This window comes from Homarus americanus, unplaced genomic scaffold, assembly GCF_018991925.1.
Source record: "Homarus americanus isolate GMGI-L3 unplaced genomic scaffold, GMGI_Hamer_2.0 scaffold41027, whole genome shotgun sequence".
Lineage (NCBI taxonomy): Eukaryota > Metazoa > Arthropoda > Malacostraca > Decapoda > Nephropidae > Homarus > Homarus americanus.
Window position 1 is genome coordinate 8,472,001 of NW_024745073.1, and position 27,500 is coordinate 8,499,500.

Below are 27,500 nucleotides of genomic sequence, written 5' to 3' on the forward strand. Positions count from 1 at the left end.
GACTTAACTGATCGACAATTTTTCCCTCACTTTAGTTCGAGTGTTTTTTTTTTGGTTCTTTAGTAACATAGAGGTAAATTGGGTCTCGTTTTCCCTAATTGGTAAGAAAGTTGTTTTTTTCTCCAGAATATTGCGTCAGTTATCGAAAATTGGATCTATTTCTCTCTATGTGATTAAAATGTATTGTTTCATATTATTATTATTATTATTATTATTATTATTATTATTATTATTATTATTATTATTATTATTATTATTATTATTATCGTTTTTCCATTATTTCCACTTAAGCATCTCATCTTTACTGTTAAATTACTTCTCATTTAATACCACTACGAAACTGTACTTATATGTTACTTAAAACGATATAATACACTTTTAGATACTTATCTCTTAACACCACTACGTAGATTTACTTATATGTTACTTGACATACAAACATACATAACACTTGAAGAATGATAGTCACTTAAGTGTGTCTTTCAGCGGTATAAACCTAAACATCTTTTCACATTCACTAGAACTACAAAAAATAAATTGTTCTTTCTGAAAATCCACAAAATAAGAATAATCAGTGGTTTTTGAAATAACCAAAAGAAATAAACTATTGTTCTTGTAAAAAGACAACGAAGAATTAACTATTTTTGAAACTTACAAGAATAAATTGATTGTTCTCGGTGGATAAAAACCGACAAAACCAAATATTCCTTCCGTAGGCCGCAGACGTCACCACATCGTCCCCAGCAGCCAATTAGCGTTCCATCACTATTTTCCCATTTTCTGTTTCACTTCTGAGAGCACCAATCAGAACATCGAACTATTATAAACAAGGATTTTATTGGTCGGCAGTAAATATAAATTGAATGTAACGAACACGAGCATTCACTTACACCGAAAAAAAAAAATTGTTAACGTTTTTACAAGAATCGTATTTATTCTACATCAGAGCCAAGAAATTTATATAATGGTTGAGTATATACATTTCTAGCTGTGTTTTTTTTAGAATTTATATAATGTTATTTTTATATTAAACTGTAAAGTATTAGTGAGGTGTGGTGGTGTTGTGTTATATGACCTTATGATACACACACACACACACAGGGTCAGGATCATCAATATCACCTCCCGAACACAGGTCACGTGTCTGCCTGAGATAGGGTCAAATGGAGAGCAACGAGGAACCAGGAACAAGAGAGATACACGGAAATAGGGAGATAAATGTGGAAATAGGGAGAGATATGTGGAAATAGGGAGAGAGATAAGAGGTGTAAGCCCTTATGATCAGTCGTGTGTGTATTAGTGGTCGTGTGTGTATTAGTGGTCGTGTGTGTATTAGTGGTCGTGTGTGTATTAGTGGTTGTGTGTGTATTAGTGGTCGTGTGTGTAGTAGTGGTCGTGTGTGTATTAGTGGTCGTGTGTGTATTAGTAGTCATGTGTGTATTAGTAGTCGTGTGTATTAGTGGTCGTGTGTGTATTAGTGGTCGTGTGTGTATTAGTGGTCGTGTGTGTATTAGTGGTCGTGTGTGTATTAGTGGTTGTGTGTGTATTAGTGGTCGTGTGTGTAGTAGTGGTCGTGTGTGTATTAGTGGTCGTGTGTGTATTAGTGGTCGTGTGTGTATTAGTGGTCGTGTGTGTATTAGTAGTCATGTGTGTATTAGTAGTCGTGTATGTATGGTGTATGATATTCAAGAGGTGTGTGTGTGTGTGTGTGCAAGAGATGATACTGTAATGATAAACAACACATTTCCCTCACCATCACCTCACCATCACCTCACCTCACCATCACCGTCACCTCACCATCACCTCACCGTCACCGTCACCTCACCATCACCTCACCATCACCGTCACCTCACCGTCACCTCACCATCACCTCACCATCACCTCACCAGCAAATGAAATTCAACACCAGCAAGTGCAGCGTACTTAATATTGGAAGAACAAATACTTATAATGTATACAGCCTTAACAACATCAACCTAGAGAAGTCGACTTGTGAAAGAGACCTAGGGGTACTTGTGAGCCCGGACCTACGGCCTAGAAAACAGTGCGTTAATGTTCGAAATAAGGCAAACAGAGTATTGGGTTTTATATCTAGAAGTGTAAGTAACAAGAGTGCAGAGGTCTTATTGCAACTATATCTTGCGCTAGTCAGGCCGCACCTCGATTATGCGGTTCAGTTCTGGTGCCCCTATTATAGACTGGATATAAATTCACTAGAGTCGGTGCAGCGAAGAATGACAAAAATAATTCCGGGACTTAGAAACCTTCCGTATCAGGATAGGTTAAAGAAACTTAACTTGCATTCCCTAGAAAGACGAAGAGTGCGTGGAGATATGATAGAAGTATTTAAGTGGGTGAAAGGAATCAATAAAGCAGGATAGGACTCGGAGCAACGGATTCAAGTTGGATAAGTTTAGGTTTAGGAGGGAGATAGGCAGAAACTGGTTCACAAATAGGGTGGTGGACGAGTGGAGCAAGCTTAGCAACTTTGTAGTAAGTGCGGGAACGCTGGAAAGTTTCAAAAGGAGGCTAGATAGATTCATGGATGATAGAGAGTGGTAGTAACTCTCGACAGGAGCTGCCATGCACAGGACAACCGGCCTATTGCAGACTCCTTATTTTCTTATGTTCTTATGTTCTTATCCCCAAGCCCTTATCATCATCATCCTTCTTCTCACCTTACCAAAGAGTCAGATCACTCAGAGGCGGCACAAAGGGGTCAGGTAACACGATAGGTTGACCTCCCCACAGGCCAGGTCACATGGCCATTATGACTTTATAATGAAGCCACAGTAAGTATATTGGCGCTAAAAGAGGAGCAGTTATCATTATTCATGGAAAATTACCTCTGAGAGAAAGTTTAGAGAAGAACTATATTACTAAGGACAGAGAGAGAGAGAGAGAGAGAGAGAGAGAGAGAGAGAGAGAGAGAGAGAGAGAGAGAGAGGTGTTTTAGATCCCCTGATATGCAATAGCTGAGGTTTCTACTCTGGAGGGCGCGACGGCCTTTCACATTTCTCGACGTTTTTCAAAACAACATAATGATCTCTTCTTTTACACACACACACAGACACACACACACACACACACAGACACACACACATACACTCATTGGAATCTAATAATGTCATTGAAGGATTTACTCACCAAACGCACTTTTATTCGAATTTTATTAACGAAATAGAGAAGCATTATAAGATCCATTGGCTCAGGTTGGCCTACAGTATATTGCTTCCAGATTGTGAACCCGAATTATACCGCGTCACCTCTAGCCAAGGGGTGTGTGTGTGTGTGTGTATAACGTAAGAAAAACACCCGCTGCATCGTAATTTAAGTGACCCAGTTAGGTTAAGTTAAATTACGTTATATTACTTTTAACTCCGTCTAATCTTAACACAAACACACAAATTATTTCCATATTCCTCTCCTGTAAACAGCACGGCGGGGCATAATCATACAGTCATCATTACTGCACTTGTCTGTTTTTTTATCACAGGAAAGATAAATAATTTTTTACTCTTTTTATAAAATTTCTCTCATGAAAGACTAAACGATATAATTTTTGTTGGTGATAATATAAAAAATTCATATCACTGGATGTTAAAATAAATGCGAATTGTTGATGTGATGCAGAAAAGGAATAGAAATAATCCCCTCAACTCTCGGTAATAATGACCACTAAAAAATTCTCCCCAATTACGGAAAATTTTAGACGCAATTTACATTTTACCAATAAAAAAGTCATTTACGGTGTTACACATGATGTCTCAGATCAATGTATACACAGTACCTTCATGTGTTTTGGTGGAGATGAAGTGACTGTTCGTATTACATCAACAGCAATGTCCTCACCTGTTGATTGTAAGGTCAGCTACAGGTGAGGACAGTGTTGGTGTTATTAAACGAACACTCACGTTATATCCACCAAAACACGTGTCTTCATTTTTCTGAGACCTGTAATTACTCACCAGGTATATAACGTGTTGGGCGAAATGTTTGTATCTGGAATGATTATCCCGAGAAAAACTCACAAAAAACCACAGTAATAAACTCAACTCTGTTTTAATACTGCAGCTATTTATACAATCTATGTTTAATAGTGTTTTAGTATTGTGACGGAGGGAGTGAGTTAGATCTGATACGTGTGAATAGTGATGTGTGTGTGTATGTGTATGTATGAATGTGTATATGTGTGTGTGTGTGTGTGTGTGTGTGCGTGTGTGTATGTATGAATGTGTTTATGTGTGTGTGTGTGTGTGTGTGTGTGTATGAATGTGTTTATATGTGTGTGTGTGTATGAATGTGTGCTAAAAAAGACACAAAAACGGTCATAGTCCACGTCATGTGTACAGTTCACGTGTACATGATTACAGGCTACCAAAAACACTACAATTTAGATTCTGATATTTTTCCGTGTCCGGTAATGAATGTTCTGATGACATTATCTGCGATGCTTAATATTTTTGTGTAAATTTTCACCCAATTAAGATTGAAACTAATTTTGTTTCCTAGTGAGTGATTGGCAGTAAAGCAGTTCACGTGGTATATTGTTTTAAAGTCTAATCTAACCTAACCTGACCAAACCAAACCAAACCTACTCTACCCTACCCTACCCTACCTTACCCTACCCTACCCTACCCTACCCTACCCTACTCACTCCCACCCCTTTCCATCCCACCCCCACCCCACTCCCCACCCCACCCCACCCCACCCCACTCCCACCCCACTCCACCCCACCCCACTCCCCACCCCTTACCCCACCCACTCCCACCCCACCACCCCACTCCTACCCCACCCCACCCCACCCTGCCCCCACCCCACCCCACCCCACCCCACTTACTCCCCACTCCACTCCCACCCTACCCCAACTCCCTACCCCACCCCCATCCTACCCTACCCTACCCTGCCCTACCCTACACAAGACAATTAAGAGAAAAACACAGCATATCTCCCGGAACAACGAAATCCAAAATATTCCCCCCAAAATTATTCTATCTCTTAAACTTCATCATTACATTTAAAATAATTCCATTGAGGTTAGTGAATATATTATATGATACAGTATAATTATATCGTCAGGGATATATATATTATACCATTTTCCTCAGTGTTATAAAGTGAGGCGATGTTCAGTCAAATATCAGGTGGTAATATTATTGAGAACTGGATTGTGGTGTTGCTGTCTGTCTGTCTGTCTGTCTGTCTGTCTGTCTGTCTGTCTGTCTGTATGTTTGCCTGTCTGTCTGTTTGTCTGTCTGTCTGTCTTACGTTCTCACCCCCTCTCCCTCTCTCTGTTTTTCGGTCTCTATTTCTCTCTATCTCTGTCTATCTCTCTTTGTCTCTGTCTGTCTGTCTGTCTAACAAAATAATACAAACATTGAGGAGTTGTATTGACAAGCTACCGAAACTTGTTACATATGCCATAAATTATTAGATTACAAGAGTGTGTTAGAGTGTGTTGGAGTGTGTTGGAGTGTGTTGGAGTGTGTTGGAGTGTGTTGGAGTGTGTTAGAGTGTGTTAGAGTGTGTTAGCAGCGCATCTCAACACACCACACAGTATTTGATCATTTGCATTGTAGATTTTTATCCCCTCCTCCTCCCGTCACCCCTCCCCTCCCTCTCTGTGTTCCCCTTCCTCTCTCAACTTCACCTCCTCTTCCCTCCTCTCCCTCTCCCCCTCCTCTCTTCTCTCCCCTCTCTCCCCCCACAACACAACACAACACAACACAGCACAACACAACACAACACAACACAACACAACACAACACAACACAACACAACACAACACAACACAACACAACACAACACAACACAACACAACACAACACAACACAACACAACCTCTGGAATATTAACACCTTTAATAAGTAAATCTCCTACCCTTAATATATAAACAATGTATATTAATGTAGATATTACTTATATAAATGTTGTAGGTATATATTAGTATTATACATGACTTTGAATAACCTCAAACAGTAATTAAAAACAGTAGTGTGTGATAATTTAATAGCCAGTTTGATTTAATTATTCAATTTTCTTCTATAAATGAATTAATTAAGAATTTTTAATGTTTTGAATAATTTAATTATATGACATGAAAATACTGGATGTATGTGCTTTAAAGTAAGTCTGTTTGTCTGTCTGTCTGTCTGTTATGTTTGCCTGTCTGTCTGTCTGTCTGTCTGTCTGCTTTTTTACCTCTGTCTGTCTTTTTGTTTATGTCTGTCTGTTTCTCAGTCTGCCTGTCTATCTGTTTATGTCTGTCTTTCTTTCTTTCTCTCTTATCATTCTCGTTCATTCATTCAAGACCTTCCTTCTCCTTTCATCTTTTTCTCCTATCTTTACCATCTCTTTGCCATCCCTCTTCTTCCTCTTCCTACTCCTCCTATCTTTACCATCTCTCTACCATCCCCTTCCTTCCTTCTCCTACTTCTCTTCTTCCCTCTCTTCCCCCCTTCCCTTCTTCCCTTAATCATCAAGACCATCACCTGCCTCCCTCACATATCTCAAGTTGGGTCATCTGATTAATTGATATTCCGACGACGACTCTGAGCCGAACTTGAGACGCCCAGGGGTTGATGCCATAAATCTCAACAGAAATGAAATTATGAGAAGCTTAAAGTATAGAGTTTTTGTCCTACACCGAATATTATTACACCTAGAGGGAGAATGTGTCAGGGAGAATAAGGTGTAGAGAGGCAGTATCAAGGTAGAGAAATAGAAGGAGGAAGAGGGAAGGAGGAAGGAGGAGGAGGAGGAAGGAGGGAGGAGGAGATGTTGGGAAGCAGGAGTGTTTAATGTGTGAATTGATTATCCAAGTCAGTTCTCCTTTTAGTGGCTAATTGTGTATATGAGGCCGAGTACAGTGATTTATTTTTGGTGTCTGTCTGTCTGTCTGTCTGTCTGTCTGTCTGACTGACTGTCTGTCTGTCTGTCTGTCTGTCTGTCTGTCTGCTTTTAATCTAGAGACGTAACATTTTTTATTAAATTTTTTTGTCTTCTATTTTGATAGGTTAGGTGAAAAAAAATGGCATTGCAGGTGTATCTGTTCCTTGCATGGGGACCTGGAGGGTATTTCTGAGACAGACAGACAGACAAATAGACAGACAGACAGATGAGAGTCTTGAAGCATGTGAGAAAAAGATGAAAGAATATATATCCCGACATTTTATATTTCCAGATGTTAGGAAATTCAATATTGTGAAGTGTTTGAGTCTGAGAACGTCCTTTAGTATACAAGGGCCTTAGGTGTGCACTCGCGGCGCCTCTATCACAAAAGTTGGGGGTGTGGGGGTGTAGGGTGGGGGTGTGTGGGGGGTGTGGGGCGGTGGGGGTGTAGGGGTGGGGCGTGTGGGCGTGTGGGGCATGTGGGGGTGTTGGGATGGGGAGGAAAGTCTCTTATATGTAGGTGTGTGCGTGTAAGAGAGATATATGTATATTTATTTAAGTAAGTGTGTTCTAAAGTGCTTCTGTAGTAGGTAGTTAGTAGCTGTGGGTGAGTGTGTGTGTGTGTGTGACGAGGTTGATAAGAAAAATTTATGCCTGTCACTACTAATATCCTTGAGGACACACACACACACACACACACACACACACACACACACACACACACACACACACACACACACACACACACACACCTTCCTCGGGCGACTGATACACAAGTGGCTCTATAAGGCCAAGATGTGTGAAATGGATTGCCATGGCCGTCTGTCTGTCTGTCTCTTCCCACTCTCCGTCTGTCCCTTGTGTCCCCTATCTCTCCATCACCCTCACTGTCTAGTAAAAGCAAAGTTATTTGAGCAGAGAGCAATCAGACCTGAGAGAGAGAAGAGTGGTGAGGGGCGTGGTGAGGGGGACCAGTTAGGGGAGTGGTGAAGGGGTGAGGGGTGGTGAGGGGACCAGTTAGGGGAGGGTGAAGGGGTGTGGTGAGGGGGGAGGTGGTGAAGGGTGTGGTGAGGGGGGGATGGGGGAGGTGAGGGGGCAGAGGGACCAGTTAGAGGTGAAGGGGTGTAGTGAGGAGGGTGAAGGGGTGGTGGGGGTGTGGTGAGTGGGGTGAGGGGAGAGGGGGGTGGTGGGGTGTGGTGAGGGGGAGATGAGGGGAGTGGGGAAGGGGTGTGGGTGGAGGGGGACCAGTTAGGGGAGTGGTGAGGGGTGTGAGGGGAGGGGGAGGGGTGAGGGGAGGGGTGGGGGGTGTGGTGAGGGTGGGTGAGGGAGAGGGGAGGGTGAGGGGCGTGGTGAGGGGGACCAGTTAGGGAGTGGTGAAGGGGTGTAGGGGGGTGAGGGGGTGAGGGGGGTGGTGAAGGGTGAGGGGAGTGGTGAGGGGAGGGTGAAGGGGTGTGGTGAGGGGAGGGTGAGGGGCGTGGTGAGGGGGACCAGTTAGGGGAGGGTGAAGGGGTGGTGAGGGGGGGTGGGGGAGTGGTGAAGGGGTGTGGTGAGGGGAGGTGGGGAGGGTGAAGGGGTGTGTGAGGGGAGTGGTGAGGAGGACCAGTTAGGGGAGGGTGAAGGGGGTGGTGAGGGGGTGGTGAGGGGGGTGGTGGGGACCAGTTAGGGGAGGGTGAAGGGTAGTGAGGGGACCGTGAGGGGACGTGGTGAGGAGGAATGGTAAGCATTTTATCCACAGGATTGCCAACACGACAAATGAAGCCCGTGTGGATGTCAGAGCTCGATGATTCTGAACGCGGGTATAGCAAGGCTTCTTTGATACCAGGATATTCAATTCCATCGCCACATGTCACCGTGACCTGACTCTCGAGGCTGCACACAGGAGGAGCGTCAATGACAACAACAGGGCGTATACAAAGAGAACCCAGAAGGTTAACCAAGGCAGCTTCACTCCTCTGGTGTTCACAACATTGGGCGGAATGGGACCTAGTGCAAGATGTTTCTATGCCAGACTGGTTGAGTTGATAATAGAACAGAAGCAGCAGCCCAGAAATCACGTAGTGGGCTGGTTGAGGTGTCGCCTATCCTTCTCTCTGCTCAGGTCTGCTCTGCTGTGTATCAGGGGAACAAGACCTTTGGCCCCTAAATCAGCAACAGTCGCATATATACATTATACTAAGAGTCAACAGTCCCTGAATGCCACTTAATTAACTCAGCTTGGGTAGACAATTTTGTATTACGATAGTTAGGTAATAAAATGGTGGCGAAAGTGTGGTTATAAAGTGAGGTTGGAGGCAATTTATACTATTAAAACGTAGTAGTAGTAGTAGTAGCAGTAGCAGTAGTAGTAGTAGTAGTAGTAGTAGTAGTAGTAGTAGTAGTAGTAGTAGTAGTAGGAGTAGTAGTTGCATACTTACGTCATCTCTCACCTTGGCAACGACAGGTAATTTCTTAATTGATATACATTCCGTCCTCACTCACCAAGTATTCACACACACTCTCCCTGTAAATAGCTTTTCTTTCGTGTTTAGAAAGTTAAGGCAATACAAAACTCCCCCAGAGAGTCATTATACTATTAGTGGAGTTTTAATGGAGAGATTAAAGCGAGAGAGAGAGAGCAAAGGGAAGAGAGATAGAGAGAACAAAGGGAGAAGAGAGAGAGAGACAGACAGACTCATATCCTTCTCATATATACAGACAACACCACAGGCTAGGCTGGAGGTGGCGTGGCGTAGGACGGGTTTAGGTGGGAACAGAGGAAGCCAGAATATATATATAGATGAAATACACGAGACCACCAGGAGCACACACACACTCATCTGAGGTGATGTTCTATTATATCACCAGTCTTATCTCTTCATCTTGGGGTGATTCTGTGTTACTTATGGGAGGGAAAACAATAAGATAGGAAAATATACAGCATATAATTCACCGTATTTTGTTTTTTGTTTGACTTGGATTTTGTTTCTTTTTTTTTTTACCTGGAATTTTTCGTTTTTACCTGGATTTTTTGTGTTTTTTCCCGTTGGATTTTTCTTTTTTTAATTTAGAGTCTATGGTTATTGACACCTTGTTGTAATGATGTTTTGTATCAGGTTAGTAAAGTAGGTGTGTCTTTTTTGTTTCTAATTGTATTCGTCCTGACAGCTGAAGTGGTTAACAAGTGGAGGTTAACGTTTGACCATTTACCCACACACAAAACCTTCAATTAAATCCAGTGTAATTGAGTTTTGGAAACGTGACACTGACAACTGCTGAAGAGGATTACATGTGATGGTAAAAGTGCCGTAGAGAGACGTCAGCTTCCACACAAAACCACCCAGGGTCATAATATCGACGACATCACCCACACACAACGACTGCTGACCTCAATATCGTCACGTCAGCTCCCACACACAACCACTGAGAGCCTTAATATAGACGCCTACAGTAAGCTTATGTCATCTCTGCCTCCACTGAACCCCAGAGAGACGGGGACAAAATACAGCAAAAGGATAATACAACACAAACTCCGTCATAGGTCATGTTAAGACGCTTGGTAGTGGAGGCAGCGAGGTGGGTAGTGCTTTTGTCTACCTCGCTTGAGTCTTTGGTGCTTGGACGAGCTAAGTCAAGTTGATGTTTGAGTTTGAGATCAGAGGGAGAGTAACGCCAGGATTATACAGATATTCTAAACTTGATAATGAACCAACCAACACTACCAACACTACCACCACTACCACCACTACCACCACAACTCACCACTACCAACACTACCACCACTACCAACACTACCAACACTACCACCACTACCACCACAACTCACCACTACCAACACTACCACCACTACCCAACACTACCACCACTACCAACACTACCACCACTACCACCCACTCACCACTACCAACACTACCACCACTACCCAACACTACCACCACTACCAACACTACCACCACTACCCAACACTACCAACACTACCACCACTACCACCACAACTCACCACTACTACCAACACTACCAACACTACCACCACTACCACCACAACTCACCACTACCAACACTACCACCACTACCCAACACTACCACCACTACCAACACTACCACCACTACCCAACACTACCAACACTACCACCACTACCACCACAACTCACCACTACCAACACTACCACCAGTACCAACACTACCACCACTACCAACACTACCAACACTACCACCACTACCACCACAACTCACCACCACCAACACTACCAACACTACACAACACACTACCACCAGTACCTTTACTACCACTACCAACACACCAACACTACCACCACTACTCACCACTACGCGACCCTTCCTTTACTCTCTGTAAATGCCTCGTATTTCAACCAACAATGGAACACTCGATGTTGTGTGAGTATACATACAATAATACAATCTCTTTTAGGCAATAATTCCACAGCTTCTCACACACACACACACACACACACACACACACACACACACACACACACACACACACACACACTATTCCCAACGATAATTAATATTTTTCTAGACGACATTCACAGTTGTGTTTCATCTGATAATAAATGTTTGTTTCTTTTGTTTTTCAGATGTTGCTGTGAGAGACATGACCCGGTGGACGGCAAACACAGAGTGAGGTGTAGAGGAGGTCATGTAGAGGTCATCTGGAGGTCATCTGGGGGTCAATTGGGATTAATTTGGGGATATATTGGTCATTTCGGGTCATCTTGGATCATCATAGGTCATCTGGAGTTATCTGGAGTTATCTGATGTCATCTGAGGTTATCTGGGTTCATCTTGTGACATCTGGGATCATCTGGGGCTAATCTGGGCTAATCTAACCTGACCTAACAAAAACCCTGACAGTTGAAGCACGTATAAATCTGATACAACAACATCACTACTACCACCACCACCAACAACAACAACAACGACAATAACACCATCACCACCAATAACACCACAGTCACCACCACCACCACCACCACCAACAACAACACCACCACCAACAACAACGACAATAACACCATCACCACCAATAACACCACAGTCACCACCACCACCACCAACAACAACAACACCACCACCAACAACAACGACAATAACACCATCACCACCAATAACACCACAGTCACCACCACCACCACCAACAACAACAACGACAATAACACCATCACCACCAATAACACCACAGTCCACCACCACCCCTACAACAACAACCATCGACGCCTGGAGCAACAACAGAGGTCAACATTAATAAGTGAAGATTAAAGACCATGAATGAAGACTCCAGAGACTCTTTAATACCGAGGAATACATTTCAGTGTCTAGTGGAGAGAACCAGAGGTCACTAGAGTCAAAAATGTCACTAAGTCATCACAGGTCACTAAAGTTCATCACAGGTCACAAGAGGTTAACAAAGGTCATTAGAGGTCATCATAGGTCACTAGAGATCATCGAAGGTCACTAGAGGTAATCGCAGGTCACTAAAGGTCATCATGTGTCATTAGATGTCATCATAGGTCACTAGATATCAACAAAGGTCATTATAGGTCACCATAGGCTATCATATGTCACAAAATATCAACAAAGATCATTATAGGTCACTAGAGGTCATCACAGGTCACTAGAGGTCACCAGAGGTCAATATGGTTGGCTTACTGGTAACTGATACAGGATGCCGACCTCTCACCTACCTCCTGAACACATTTCGCTGCTGCTCGACCTCCTGCTCACACTACTGACCTCCAATACCTCCTCTACCTCCACCTCCACCAAGGGCCTCTCCATCCTTAAGGTGAGGTATTGATGTTGATGACGTTTTGTTTGTTTATCCGCCCCCTCCCCTCCCCTCCCCTCCCCCCTCTTACTCTGTCACGCGTGTATGTATGTATGTATGTTATGTATTTATGTATGTATATGTATGTAACAGTCACTGGATTGAAGGTCAGACGTGTTGGTATTTCGACGTGGTTAGGTGATGTAATGGCGTATGTGAAAGAATATGTAAGTATGGCGGGACTGTGTGTTGTGTGTGTGTGTGCGGTGTGTGTGTGTGTGTGTGTGTGTGTGTGTGTGTGTGTGCGTCTCACCTAAAGTTAACTCTGTATACATGAATTAAACCTCAAGTACCTACAGTAAATGATAAAACAAACAGTCTATATTAAACCATTATGAATTAAACCATTGAATATTGTTTTAGATTTAATAAACTTTACTAATAACATTTCTCCCCCTCACCCACATTCTCTTCCAAAATGTCCACCTTTGCCTCCTCTTCCTCCTTGTCTACGCCCTTCCTACCTCTACCTCCTCCTCCTCCCACAGTCGCTGAAGGAACCAACACTCCTCAACACCACCATGTCTATAGAACAACACCACCACCTGATGGACGCTGTCGTCACAACACACACCAACATCACCACCACTAACACCATCACCACCAGCACTCTCGACCTCCATGAAGCCTTCCCCAACACCTCCTCCTCGAACCTCTCCATTCTAGGTCTCGAGGGGGAGCAAGAGAGTAACAGACGTGGTAAAATCAACCTGACTCTCCTCAAGTTGGACCTGGATCTATCGAGGGTCTTCTCAAACCAGGAGGCCGTGTCTGAGGACGTTCAAGTGTTCCTCATCTTCGTGTACTCCTTGGCGGCCTTCCTCAGTCTCCTGGGCAACGTGACGGTCATACTTGTGTTGGCGTTCGGCAGGAGGTGAGTCTTGGGGAGGTGTGTTGGGGAGGTGTGTTGGGGAGGGTGTTGAGGAGGAGGTGTGTGTTGGGAGGAGGTGTGTTGGGGAGGAGGTGTGTTGGGGAGGAGGTGTCTTAGGAGGTGTGTTGGGAGGAGGTGTGTTGGGGAGGTGTTGGGGAGGAGGTGTGATGGGGAGGAGGTGAGTCTTGGGGAGGTGTGTTGGGAGGTGAGTGTTGGGGAGGAGGTGTGTTGGGGAGAAGTGTGTTGGGAGGAGTGTTGGGAGGAGGTTGCTGGGGAGAGGAGTGTGTTGGGGAGGAGGTGTGTTGGGGAGGTGTGTTGGGAGGAGGTGTGTTGGGGAGGAGGTGTGTGTTGGGAGGAGGTGTGCTGGGGAGGGTGTGTTGGGGAGGAGGTGTGTTGGGGAGGTGTGTTGGGAGGAGGTGTGTTGGGGAGGTGTGTTGGAGGAGGTGTGCTGGGGAGGGAGTGTTGGGGAGGAGTGTGTTGGGGAGGTGTGTTGGGGAGAGTGTGTTGAAAAAATGGAGAGAGAAGAGAGAGATAGTTGTTGTTTATTGATACACCTGGAGCGGGTTTGTTTATCTATCTGGAGCTTCTCTCAGGTGATTACATGCAACAGGTGTACTGTTTATTAGAGTAAAATATAAATTATACACCTCTCTCTCACACACACTACCAAACACACACACAAACACACACACACCCCCCACACACACTCACACACACCCACACCCCACCCCCCACACACACACACACACACACACACCCACACACACACACACACACACACACACACACACACCCACACCTCACCCACCCCACCCCACACACACACTCTGGAATAAGTCGTTCATGTAGAGTCGGTTTTATATAACTCTAAAATTAGGGTCCGTTTTTGGTCCGGCAGATCATCTGTACGGTGCTACCTCATTAACCTGGCCGTCTCGGATATCACCATGGCAACCTTCTGCATCCCGTTCTCCTACACCAGGTGAGAGGATGTTATATTATATACTGTGTGTTCATTAGGCACAGGAAGATTATAAACAGGTAATCTGAATGTATCTTGTTGTTATGTTTGGTAACCTTACGTAGCATAATTAACCTAACCTAACCCATCCTAAGTTAATCTAGTCATGTGTGTGTGTGTGTGTGTGTGTGGGTGTGTGTGTGTGTGTGTGTGGTGTGTGTGTGTGTGTGTGGTGAGGGAAGGTTTATGTTATGGAGGAGTATTAACTACACGGTCTCTGTTAACACTGTCGTAATTACCATCTCAAAAACTGGCATTGTTGATACATAAATGGGACAAGTTTCTGCCACTCACTTTCTCTCTCTCTCTTTCATTGTACTTCTCCTTTTTCTTCTTCCTTTCTTTGTTCTTGTCCTTCTACCACTGCTCTCTGTCTCTGTCTCTGTCTGTCTCTCTCTGTCTCTCTCAATCTGTCTCTATCTCTCTCTCTCTGTCTCTCTCTGTCCCTCTCTGTCTCTCTCTGTCTCTGTCTTTCTTTGTCTCTGTCTCTCTGTATCTCCCTGTCTCTCTCTCTCTGTCTCTCTCTCTCTCTGTCGCTCTCTGTCTCAATCTGTCTCTGTCTCTCTCTCTGTCTCTCTCTCTCTCTTCTCTCTCTCTCTCTCTCTCTCTCTCTGTCGCTCTCTGTCTCAATCTGTCTCTGTCTCTCTCTGTCTCTTTCTGTCTCTCTCTCTCTCTCTGTCGCTCTCTGTCTCAATCTCTCTCTGTCTCTGTCTCTCTCTCTCTCTCTCTGTCGCTCTCTGTCTCTCTCTCTCTCTCTGTCGCTCTTTGTCTCTGTCTGTCTCTCTCGTCTCTTTCTCTCTCTGTCTCTCTCTGTCTCAAAATCTCTCTCTGTCTCTCTCTGTCTCTCTCTCTCTCTCTGTCGCTCTTTGTCTCAATCTCTCTCTCTCTCCTGCCTCTTTCTCTCTCTGTCTCTCTCTGTCTCAATCTCTCTGTCTCTCTGTCCTCTGTCTCAATCTGTCTCTGTCTCTCTCTGTCTCTCTCTGTCTCTTTCTGTCTCTCTCTCTCTCTGTCGCTCTCTGTCTCAATCTCTCTGTCTCTCTCTCTCTCTCTCTCTCTGTCTCTCTCTGTCTCAATCTGTCTCTGTCTCTCTCTGTCTCTCTCTGTCTCTCTCTCTCTCTCTGTCTCTCTCTGTCTCAATCTGTCTCTGTCTCTCTCTGTCTCTTCTGTCTCTCTCTCTCTCTCTGTCGCTCTCTGTCTCAATCTCTCTCTGTCTCTGTCTCTCTCTCTCTCTCTGTCGCTCCTGTCTCTCTCTCTCTCTGTCGCTCTTTGTCTCTGTCTCTGTCTCTCTCTGTCTCTCTCTGTCTCTCTCTGTCTCTTTCTCTCTCTGTCTCTCTCTGTCTAATCCTCTCTCTGTCGCTCTCTGTCTCAATCTCTGTCTCACTCTGTCTCTCTCTGTCTCCTCAATATGTCACACACGTCATGCAGTGAGAGTATTTTTCAAACTGCTTCTCTTGCATAGTGATGAGGTGTGATTCATAGCTAAACCTGACTGGCTGACTGACTGACTGACTGACTGACTGACTGACTGACTACTGCTGACTGACTGACTGACTGACTGACTTATGACTGACTGACTGACTGACTGACTCACTCACTCACCCACACGGTATAGTCAATATCATACCAAAGAAATATTAATCTTCATTTCTCTCTCTATATATATCAGGCTCAATAACCCCTCACTCCTCCCCCTCACCCCTCCCCTCACCCCTCCCTCCTCCTCCTTCCATCCCCCCCCTCCTCCTCCCCTCACCCCTCCCTCCTCTCCCCTCCTCCTCCTTCCATCCCTCCCCGTCCTCTCCCCTACCCCTCCTCCTCCTCCTCCTCTCCTTCCATCCCTCCCTACTCCCTCATCCCCCTTACCCCTCACAACGATACCGATCAGGTCTAATCAATCCCAGTTTCCAGTCTGTGTGTGTGGGGTGTGTGTGTGTGTGTGTGTGTGTGTGTGTGTGTGTGTGTGTGTGTGTGTGCGTGTGTGTGTGTGTCCTGTACCTGTCGAATTTCCCAATTAAATCAACAAACTCTGAGAAAGAGAGAGAGAGAGAGAGAGAGAGAGAGAGAGAATAAACAACGTAAAAACTATAGACAGAAATAAATCCATAATCATAGACACCACAACTATACATAATCCCTTTAGGAGAATCAGATCCCTTTAAGGTTCTCCCATTATGGTAATCACACACACACACACACACACACTATTGACCACAGGAAAGACCTTGACAATAATAGGCAACGTGAGACCTTGCAATGGTTCCGAGAATATTGAAGAGAAATGTTGTAATCTTTCTTCTCTCCTCCCTCTTCCTCCTCTCCTCTCCCCGTCCCTCCTCATCCTTCCTCCCTCGTCCCTCACTCCCTCGTCTCTCCCCCGTACCTCCCTCGTCCTTCCCTCGCCTCTGTCCCTCCTCCTCTCTCCCCCATCTCTCCCCGTCCCCCTCCTCCCCGTCCCTCTCTCCCCCGTCTCTCCCCACCCCCCTCTTTGTCGTCTGTAAGCCCTCAATCTATCTATATATTAAAGATCAATCTAGTTTTATTATGACTTGATGTCGGGAGGAGGAGAATGTTTTAGTTGTGTCTTTTGTTGTGTGTGTGTGTGAGACCCACCATCCCCTACCACCCCTGCCTCACCCTTTCCCACTACCACCCCACCTACCACACACACTCCCACTATACACACCCCACCCACCTGACACAGCTTGTAATTGAAACTAATTCTTAGAGATAAACAGCTCTGCCAAGCCTCCGATACTCCACACTACAAACTCTTGCCCTTAAGTTAATGATATTTTTCCTTAACTTACGAAATATAACACCGCTTTGGGGTATCTTATTATATACCATAGCCTTCTAATTTGCAAGAGGAATTACTAATATTAATTACGTAACGCAACATAACGTAACGTAATCTAATCCAAACAAGTCCAACGTAACGTAATGCTGAGGATAATGATGATGACGATGACAGTATTGACGATAATGATGATGATGATGATGATGACGATGACCAAGGATTTACGACCTTTTGGAAGAAGAGGAGGAGAAGGAGGAGAAGGAGGAGGATGAGCCGGGTGAAATATATAATATAAACAGGATACCAGATCATGTTCCAGCAATATTCGACATACGATCCAAGACATATACTGCATTTGTTGTTATTCTACGGATTATTTATTTATTTCTGTTAAGACTCACAGGCATAAAGATCCTATCCGCCATGTTGTTTTTCTCTGGTACGACTCACAGGCATAAAGATCCACTCCGCCATATTGTTTTTCTCTGGTACGACTCACAGGCATAAAGATCCACTCCGCCATATTGTTTTCTCTGGTACGACTCACAGGCATAAAGATCCACTCCGCCATATTGTTTTTCTCTGGTACGACTCACAGGCATAAAGATCCACTCCGCCATATTGTTTTTCTCTGGTACGACTCACAGGCATAAAGATCCTCCTAAGGATGTTTACATTACCCTGGAAAGAATATCACAAAAGGGATCTTAAATATAGAACTAAAAGAATGTGTGGCGCGAGGGGAGGGAAGAGGGGGGGGAGTGGGAGTGGGAGGAGGTCACAGGGAAAAGAATGAAAGGGAAGAGGAAGAGAAGACGAAGGAGGAGGAGGAGGAGGAGGAGGAGGGGACAAAAAAGGTCAGAGGAAGGAGAGGGCAACGAAAAGGCTGAGGGAGGAGGAGGAGGAGGTCAGGGATGGGAGGAACAGACGAAGTAAATATAAAAGAGACGATCGCTTTATTAGGTATGACTTTGCTTGGGAGATTGGTATCCCCGCATCCCCTGAGCAACGCTCTTGTGCATTATGCAGAAGACCCGACAGCAGCACCCTTATCCACTACCTCCTAAGATGTCCCCACACACAACGCTTCCGTGACGCCTGCTGGACCACCACTCCACGACCCCCTGACGGAGACACGATGATCCTCCCCATACTGGCCAGATATTATGTAAATAATATTGATTATGTGTTAAAGGAATATCCTTCCTTCCATAGGCTTTAGTAAGCCCCTTTATAATATTTATACTGTGTATACTTGTCACACTTGCCAGATGCTTCTGGTGTCATTGTACAGGGGTAACTAGTGACAGCACTAGGATCCCGCTTCCTCTATCAAGGAATAAACAATTGAAATTGAAAAATTGAATTGACGATCGCTACATTCACTCCACCACTACACAACCTTTCCAGAAAACTGTATCACCTTCATAAATAACCTTTTACTGAACCTTTTAACTGTAACAACAACAAAATACATAATAGAAATATATCCCCAAGTCAAGTAGAAATAATCCTTTTAATTTTTTTTAAATATTCAACTCAAAACACGGATTTTGTTTTTCCCAGGATGACTCCAGGTTAACGAAAGAATACAAACACGTGTATAAATAACTGATTGGTTTTCCCAGGATGGTGGAAATATATGTGTTGATATGATGACTTGCAGTTAATGCAGCCTGTGTGACGCTAACCCCCACACATCCCTACCCCCACCAACCGCACCCCCTACCCCCACCAACCGCCTCCTACCCCAACACCCTACACTCTTCCCCTCCACCCTGTACCCCCTACCCCCACCCACCCCTACCCCAACACTACACTCACCCCTCACCCCATAGATGCCTACCACTGCCTTTCACTCTTACGAGTATTAAAAATTGTCGATTGACTTTGGGAGGAGAGGCACTTTGGCGATGAAGGAGGAGGGATGGGAGTGGAGGAAGGAGGAGGAGGTGAGGAGTGGAGGAGGAGGGAGGAGGGAGGGAGGAGGGGTAGGGAGGAGGAAGTGGAGGTAGAGGAGGAGGAGGGTGGAGGAGGAAGGAGGGGCGGAGGAGGGCGGGGGTGGAGGAGGAGGAGGAGGGAGGAGGAGGAGGAGGCGGAGGAGGGCGAGGGGTGGAGGAGGAGGAGGAGGAGGAGGAGGAGGAGGAGGTGTGTTGCTGCAAGGATAGCGCGAGAGAAGATGAGCACACACACACACACACACACACAGATGTTCTTGGTGGACTCTGGTGTGTGTGTGTGTGTGTAAGTACACTCCCCGAAGGCATCCTGTTTGCAAAGGAAAAAGTTATGAGAAAGGTTTATGTGTGGAAAGATTCTCTCTCTCTCTCTCTCTCTCTCTAGTGCATTAGATATATATAACACCTTCTCTCCGTTTTATTATTGCGAAAGATCAAAACTATATCTCTTACCTACTAAAGATTGGACTCTAGTTGTATATATAGAGTCGGTTCAATAAAGCGCTACTCAACATGAACAAGAAGATTGTTGTAAGATGGTACCAAAGCTGATTACTTCCAGGTTACATCAAAGAGAAAAAGAAAATACGTTCATTTCCAGGTTACGTAAAAGATAAAAAAAATCATAATATATTCATCCCCATTCTGTGACAGGATAAGAACTGAGAGTATTTGTGTCAGTAAAATGTTTCGACCATTAGTTAATATTTTTTCTTTTAACAGAAATACAACTTTCCTAGTGACAGTTAAAACTTTCACTAATATAATAATTTTTAAAACTTTCCAAGACTTTCATAACTAATTCTTTTAATACTTTCACTAATATAGCGCACAAGATCTTACTACTTTCACTAATATAACACACAAGGTCTTAATACTTTCACTAACAGATTACTTTCAAAAACTTTGTTTTTCAAAATTTTCCCCGAAACAGACTCTCACTCTCACATTTTGCTACCATTTATAATCAGCGTGTGTGTGTGTGTGTGTGTGTGTGTGTGTGTGTGTGTGTGTGTGTGTGCGTCGGAACATTTGCAATTTCAGTATGCAAATGTTTCTTCTGGTCTCTGACGTCAGCCCTTGTCATTAATGATCTCATACTGTAATAACATCTGGCTGTCTTTCTCTCTCTCTCTCTCTGTCTCTCTACCTCTTTCATTCTTGTCATCTCCCCCTCTCTCTCTTTATCTGTCGTTCTCGTCATCTCCTCCCTCTCCCTCACCACCCACTAACGCCCCCTATGTTCTCTCCTCAACAGCTTCATGTTCCACCGCTGGGTGTTCGCGCCGGAGTTCTGTAGGATCGTGGCCTTCATGCAACACATGTCCGTCACCTGTAGCGTCTATACCCTCGTCGCTATCGGTGTTGACAGGTGAGGTGTGGGGTAATGGGTAAGGGTAAGATGAGGCAATAGGTAAGTGGGGTGTGGAGTGAGCTGGGGTGGGGGTGTGGGTGGGGTGTGATGTGTGGGTAAGGGGTGGGTGGTGTGGGGTGTGAGGTGTGGGTGTGGGTGGGTGGGGTGTGAGTGGGGTGGGGTGTGGGTGTGGGTGGGGTGGGATGTGGGTGGGGTGTGGGTGGGGTGGGGTGTGGGTGGGGTGAGGTGGGTGTGTGTGTGTGTGTAGGGGTGGAGTAGCTGTAGGGTTAGGGGTTTGTGGAGAATGTGTGGGGGAGAGTGTGGGAGAATGTGTGGGGGAGAGTGTGGGGGAGATGTATATACCACATCTCTTGAGTAGTCTTCTTGATAACATTGTCTTCGGGATTAATGGACCAACGAGACCTAGGCAGAGAGAGGAGGGTGACGATGTCTGTTAACGCCTGCAATGGCAAAGGAGGTGTTTGTTTGTTCTGACGACCTGTGTAATTAAATCTACCTACTCTACCTACCTACCTACCTACTCTACCTACCTACTTACCTACCTACCTACTCTACCTACTACCTTCCTTCCTGCCTACCTACCTACTTACCTACCTGCCTACCTACCTACCTACTCTACCTACCTACCTACCTGCCTGCCTGCCTGCCTACCTACCTACCTACCTACCTTCCTTCCTACCTACCTACCTACCTTCTACCTACCTACCTACTTACCTACCTACTACCTACTTACCTACCTACCTACCTACTCTACCTACTACCTACTCTGCCTACCTACCTCTCTACCTACCTACCTACCTACCTACCTACTCTACCTACCTACTCTACCTACCTACTCTACCTACCTACCTACCTACCTACCTACCTACCTACTCTACCTACCTACCTACCTACCTACCTACCTACCTACCTGAAGCTGTTCTTTCTCCCTCTTTCTTTCGACCTATCTGTCTGTCTGTGTCTCTCTGTTTATCTACCCTTTTCTCTCTCCGTATGTCTGTCTTTCTGTCTCTGTCTGTCTCTTTCTTCTGTTTCTCTATCCTTTTCCCTTCTCTTTTCTTCTCTCTCTCTGTCTCCCACACCAGACACCCTCCACACAGGGGCCTTCGTGTCCACCCCGTAATTACTGAAGGTGGATTGGTCTCATCAATACCTGAACTAACCAACACACACACACACAGAGGCGCCATCTACCTCACTAATTCCAGCTACTCTCTTCAAAACCCTGACCGTACAGACAGACAGACAGACAGACAGACAGACATTTATTTACATGAGGGGCTGGTAATCACGTTATGTAAATCAGTCACCCAAACCTTTCTCTATGCTAAACTATTCATTATACTGGTTTATATATCATAACAAATTAAACCTTTTTATTTATTAGACGTGGGGGAGATAGTGAGACAGAGATAGTCAGAGAAACACACAAACTCATATAGACACTGAGAGAGAGAGAGAGACAGAGAGAGAGAGAGAGAGAGAGAGAGAGAGAGAGAGAGAGAGAGAGAATAATCATTATGGTATAAAAGACACACCTAATTAACTTCCATTAACTACAACAACAGGAAGTGTATCAACAGACGTCTCTTTACAGTTATATAACAGGGACTACCTATAATAATGCCTTAGTGATATATATATATATATATATATATATATATATATATATATATATATATATATATATATATATATATATATATATATATATATATATATATATATATATATATATCGATATTTCTAAAGGAAAGAAGAAAACACGAAGTTCCCAAAACTTTCGTGTAATTCACATCTTCAGGGGTGAGTACAGACGAAAGCGCTTAGGAACTTCGTGTTTTCTTCTTTCCTTGTAGTTGTCAACTATATATATATATATATATATATATATATATATATATATATATATATATATATATATATATATATATATATTTATGTATTTCATGTAGATCCACAATGAAAGCGTGGTGCTCCATTGTTTCCCTTTTTCCTGTGTGATTTTATCAAGATGTAGTGTAGTGAAGATAATAGCTGTTATTTATGTGGCATTATGTGGCTTGTATTATTATGGTTAATATACTGTACCCTCGCCCCCCTCACCAGGTACAAGGCGCTGATACACCCCCTCAACACCCGGTGGACCAAGTCCCGGGCGAGGCTGGTCATTGGCTGTATCTGGGTCTTCTCCGTCGTTATCTCTCTGGTGCCTCTCGTTGTCTCCGATTCTGAGAGATACGACTGGGATGGAGAGTAAGTGTCACTGGAGTGTGTCTCTCTATCTCTCTTTGTCTCTGTGTCTGTCTGTCTGTCTCTGTCTGTTCCACCTGTTGTTAAGGGTAAGTATTCTGTCAATTTATATCATCTATATGTGATCTATTCCATGGTTGTCATCGTGATTATATTGGTTTCCCTGCCGTGTTTTCCTCCCCCCAGTGTCTTGGTGTTTCCCTTTGCCCATTACCACATCACTTATCACCCCATCACCCATCACCCTATCACCCATCACCCATCACCCCATCACCTATCACCCCATCACCCATCACCCTATCACCCATCACCCCATCACCCTGTCACCCATCACCCATCACCCTATCACCCATCACCTATCACCGCTCACCCATCACCCATCACCCTATCACCCATCACCCCATCACCCATCACCTATCACCCCATCACCCATCACCCTATCACCCATCACCCCATCACCCTGTCACCCACAACCCCACACCTCTATTCATAACCCTACATACATCACCCATCACCCCACATACGACACCCACCCAACACACCCACACACCCACCCGACCCCACACCCATCACCCGACATCTAGGTAAAGGCGGAAGGAAGGAAGGAAGGAAGGAAGGAAGGAAAGCAATTCTGTACGTTGCGAGTCAAACTTAATCTCTTCATGTTGCAAGCAGTCACGTACCTACAACCTCTGCATGTCAGCCCCAGGCAACATGCAACTTGATGCTCGTTGCAACCAGAAGCTCAGGAATTCTTTGACCTCCCCAGAAAGTATAAGAAGTGCAGGTCTTGTAAAGCGGTGAATCAAAGTGACTTAGACACTTGTCAAAGAGGATTAATTCAACGTGTGGCCTGACCTAGTTATGGTAATGTTAATACCTGACAGAGGAGATATTGTGTGGGTGTTGTTCTGTAACTTATGAGGGCTGCTGTAACTCATAAAAGGACGCCGTTACTCATAAAGGGCTGCTGTAACTCATAAAAGGACGCTATAACTAGCTCATATCGTTTTCCACCACCTACCACCACATACTACCACCCATCTTCACCATATCCTTCAACAACAACCACCACCTACGACCAGACACCATCATCACCACCACCATTCACCACCAGACACCACCACCATCACCACCATTCTCACCACCATCCCTCACCACCACCACCACCACCACCACCACCATTCACCACCAGACACCACCACCATCACCACCATTCTCACCACCATCCCTCATCACCACCAGCATCATCCTCCCAGCTTCAGTTTTTCGCCTCTCTGGACTCTGAAAAAATCCCAGGGTAAAAAATTATATTCCCTAGTGCCTCCAGGTCCGGGAAGACCAGCCTCATATACCACCACTAAAATCTTGCTTCACTAGACAACAGCAGTCAGTAGTATATTACGCCAGTTAGTGGGATATTGTACCAGTTAGTGGGATATTGTACCAGTTAGTGGGATATTGTACCAGTTAGTGAGATATTGTACCAGTTAATGGGATAGTGTACCAGTTAGTGGGATATTGTACCAGTTAGTGGGATATTGTACCAGTTAGTGGGATATTGTACCAGTTAGTGGGATATTGTACCAGTTAGTGGGATATTCTTATTACAATATTCATCTTATTCATTATTTATCATCACGTATCGAAGCCCAAGACGAAACTAATTTTTCAAGAATTGGTGAAGCTTGGTGACTCAGGTATCGAAGCAGAGGGGAGGAGAAGCCTTGAAGACAGTGGCTGACGTAGAGGGTACCTTTCAGTGCCATCCTGTGTGTGCCACTTTGAAACATCTTACACACGCTGAGGTTGAGGCAGCCCTTACAGACACTCTCTTGTCATTACTAGGTCGAGGAGGACAAAGTCAGCCACTAGGTGACTCAATCCTCGAGGACGGCTTGAGTGAGATAAACCTCGATGGGAACAATGTGTGTGTGTGTGTGTGTGTGTGTGTGTGTTGATGAAAACGACTCGAAAGATCCTATTTACTCCCTCCCTCCCTCCCTCAGTCCCTCCCTCCTTCAGTCCCTCAGTCACTCACTCTCTCCCTCACTCTCTTCCTCCCTCCCTCAATCCCTCCCTCCCTCCCTCCTTCAGTCCCTCAGTCACTCACTCTCTCCCTCACTCTCTTCCTCCCTCTCTCCCTCCCCCACTCCTTTCCTCCCTCTAAGGACTGTGTGTGGTGCAGTGCTGTTCTGTTTGCTGACAGTGGCACACACACACACACACACACACACACACACACACACACACACATGGAAGGCCTGAAGGGATGGAGAATATTATGTTTACTATTGTCAATTGTTGAATGATGGGCGTGAGTGTACCAGCCTGTTCTTGAGGAGGTAGTAGTGGTAGTAGTGGTAGTAGTGGTAGTGGTGGTAGTGGTAGTGGTGGTAGTGGTTGTGGTGGCAGTGGTAGTAGTGGTGGTAGGTGGGTGGTGGTAGTGGTGGTAGTAGTGGTGGTAGTGGTAGTAGTAGTGGTGGTAGGTGGGTGGTGGTAGTGGTGAAGTAGTGGTAGTAGTAGTGGTGGTAGGTGGGTGGTGAGTAGTGGTGGTAGTGGTGGTAGTGATGGTGGTGTAATTATGAGACATTTATAACCTCTTCAGTATGGGAGTATGAAGATGAAAGTGTCTCCTGATTGGTTAGTTGAGGAGGTGATGGGCTTAATCAGCGTGGACCTAACATGTCTAATCAGTGAACAGGTTGATTAAGATTCGCCCTTTTCATTACCATAATTAATTGGTCCATAGATTTATCGTCGAGTCTGGCTCTCTCTCTCTCTCTCTCTCACCCCCAGATGGTACTAACTCTCTCTCTCACCCCCAGATGGTACTAACTCTCTCTCTCTCACCCCCAGATGGTACTAACTCTCTCTCTCTCACCCCCAGATGGTACTAACTCTCTCTCTCTCACCCCCAGATGGTACTAACTCTCTCTCTCTCACCCCCAGATGGTACTACGAGTGTAAAGAGAACTGGCCTAAGACGAAGAACGAGCTGTATGAGAAGACGTACACGGTGGTGCTCTTCGTGCTGACCTTCGCCCTGCCTGTGGTGGGTCTGGGCTACACCTATCTCTCTATAGTGGGGATGATGTGCTCCTACAGGATACCGGGCAACGCCGAGCCCTCCAGGGACCAGCAGCATCTACAGGCTAAAGTTAAGGTGAGGAGGAGGGTGTGAACAAGGGAGAGTAGGAGGAAGGAGGGAGGGAAGGAGAGAGGGAGGGAGGGAGGAAGGGAGAGAGGTAGGGAGGGAGGGATGGAGGGAGAGAGGAAGGGAAGGAGGGAAGGGAGGTGTCTCTTTGTTGTTTTTCTTCATGGTTGAATTAGTTTCCGCCCTTAATAGCTCCTCCTCCACCACCAGGTCCCCCTCCACCACCAGGTCCTCCTCCACCACCAGGTCCCTCGATAATATGATCAAACTTTCATATCTTTTTCCTCACGAGATTCATAACCCTTCGTAGATTTCCTCATCGTTTATTGATCATATTCAACATTTACCTCACTCGAAATTGATAAAGTTTTAGGGGAGGTGCGGGGGTGGGGTGGGGGGGGTTAAGTTAGGTGAGGTGGTTGGGGTTGGAGGGGGAGGAGGATTGGGGCTATTTTTTTTCCCACGTAAATAACTGATCAGCAATATACACCTTCCTGACTCACACCTGTCCAACCCCCTGTTGTTTCTGCCCAGGTAATCAACATGATGATAGCCGTGATGGTGTGCTTCGTGCTCAGTTGGTTCCCGCTTCAGGTGCTTCAGTTCCTCATCTACTTCGCCCCGGATATCACACAATGCCGGGGACACGAGTGCTTCACCTATTACATGAGCTTCTTCACCTGTCACTGGATAGCTATGGCCAACTCCTTTATGAATCCCTTCATCTACTGCTTCATGAGTAACAACTTTAGGGTGAGTTGTGAATATCTGTTCTTGTTGTTGTTGCTTTTGTTGTTAGTATTGTTGCTGTTATTGGTATTTTTATTGTTAGAGTCATTTGTAGTAGTAGTCGAAAACTATTACGAACAGGTATAAACACACACACACACACACACACACACGCACACACACACACACGACACAACACAACCCAACACAACACAACACAACACAACACAACACAACACCAATGTTTCAGGTTATGATTTTTCGATACAGTAGTTAAGGTCAGGATGGTGAACTTTACCTTTTTTACTATTGGATATTGATCTCTGTCTCTCTCTCTTCCCCCTACGTCTCTCTTCGTCCATAAAGGGTTCAACCATCGTCCATAAAGGTTAACCCACTGTCCATTAAGGGTTCATTAAAGGGTTAAACCATCACCCACAAAGGATAAACAGCTGTAACTAACCAACATTACTAATTTGGTCTATAATGAAACAGTAAATACAAACACACACACACACACACACACACACACACACACACACACACACACACACACACACACACACACACACACACACACACACACACACACACACACACCCCCACACACACACACACACACAC

At 45.0% G+C, this 27,500-nt stretch overlaps 1 protein-coding gene across 1 annotated transcript in view; it reads left to right on the forward strand.

Annotated features, from left to right (window-relative positions):
* Nucleotides 1-13,309: 13,309 nt before the first annotated feature.
* The window catches only part of LOC121878514 (RYamide receptor-like), a 16,915-nt gene continuing 2,724 nt past the window's right edge, over nucleotides 13,310-27,500 (forward strand). The window contains exons 1-6 of the mRNA XM_042384773.1: nucleotides 13,310-13,589; nucleotides 14,485-14,568; nucleotides 20,621-20,734; nucleotides 22,847-22,993; nucleotides 25,943-26,156; nucleotides 26,682-26,900. Of these exons, the coding sequence (XP_042240707.1) occupies nucleotides 14,534-14,568; nucleotides 20,621-20,734; nucleotides 22,847-22,993; nucleotides 25,943-26,156; nucleotides 26,682-26,900 (729 nt within the window). The 5' untranslated portion in view covers nucleotides 13,310-13,589; nucleotides 14,485-14,533. The remainder of the gene's footprint in view (nucleotides 13,590-14,484; nucleotides 14,569-20,620; nucleotides 20,735-22,846; nucleotides 22,994-25,942; nucleotides 26,157-26,681; nucleotides 26,901-27,500) is intronic.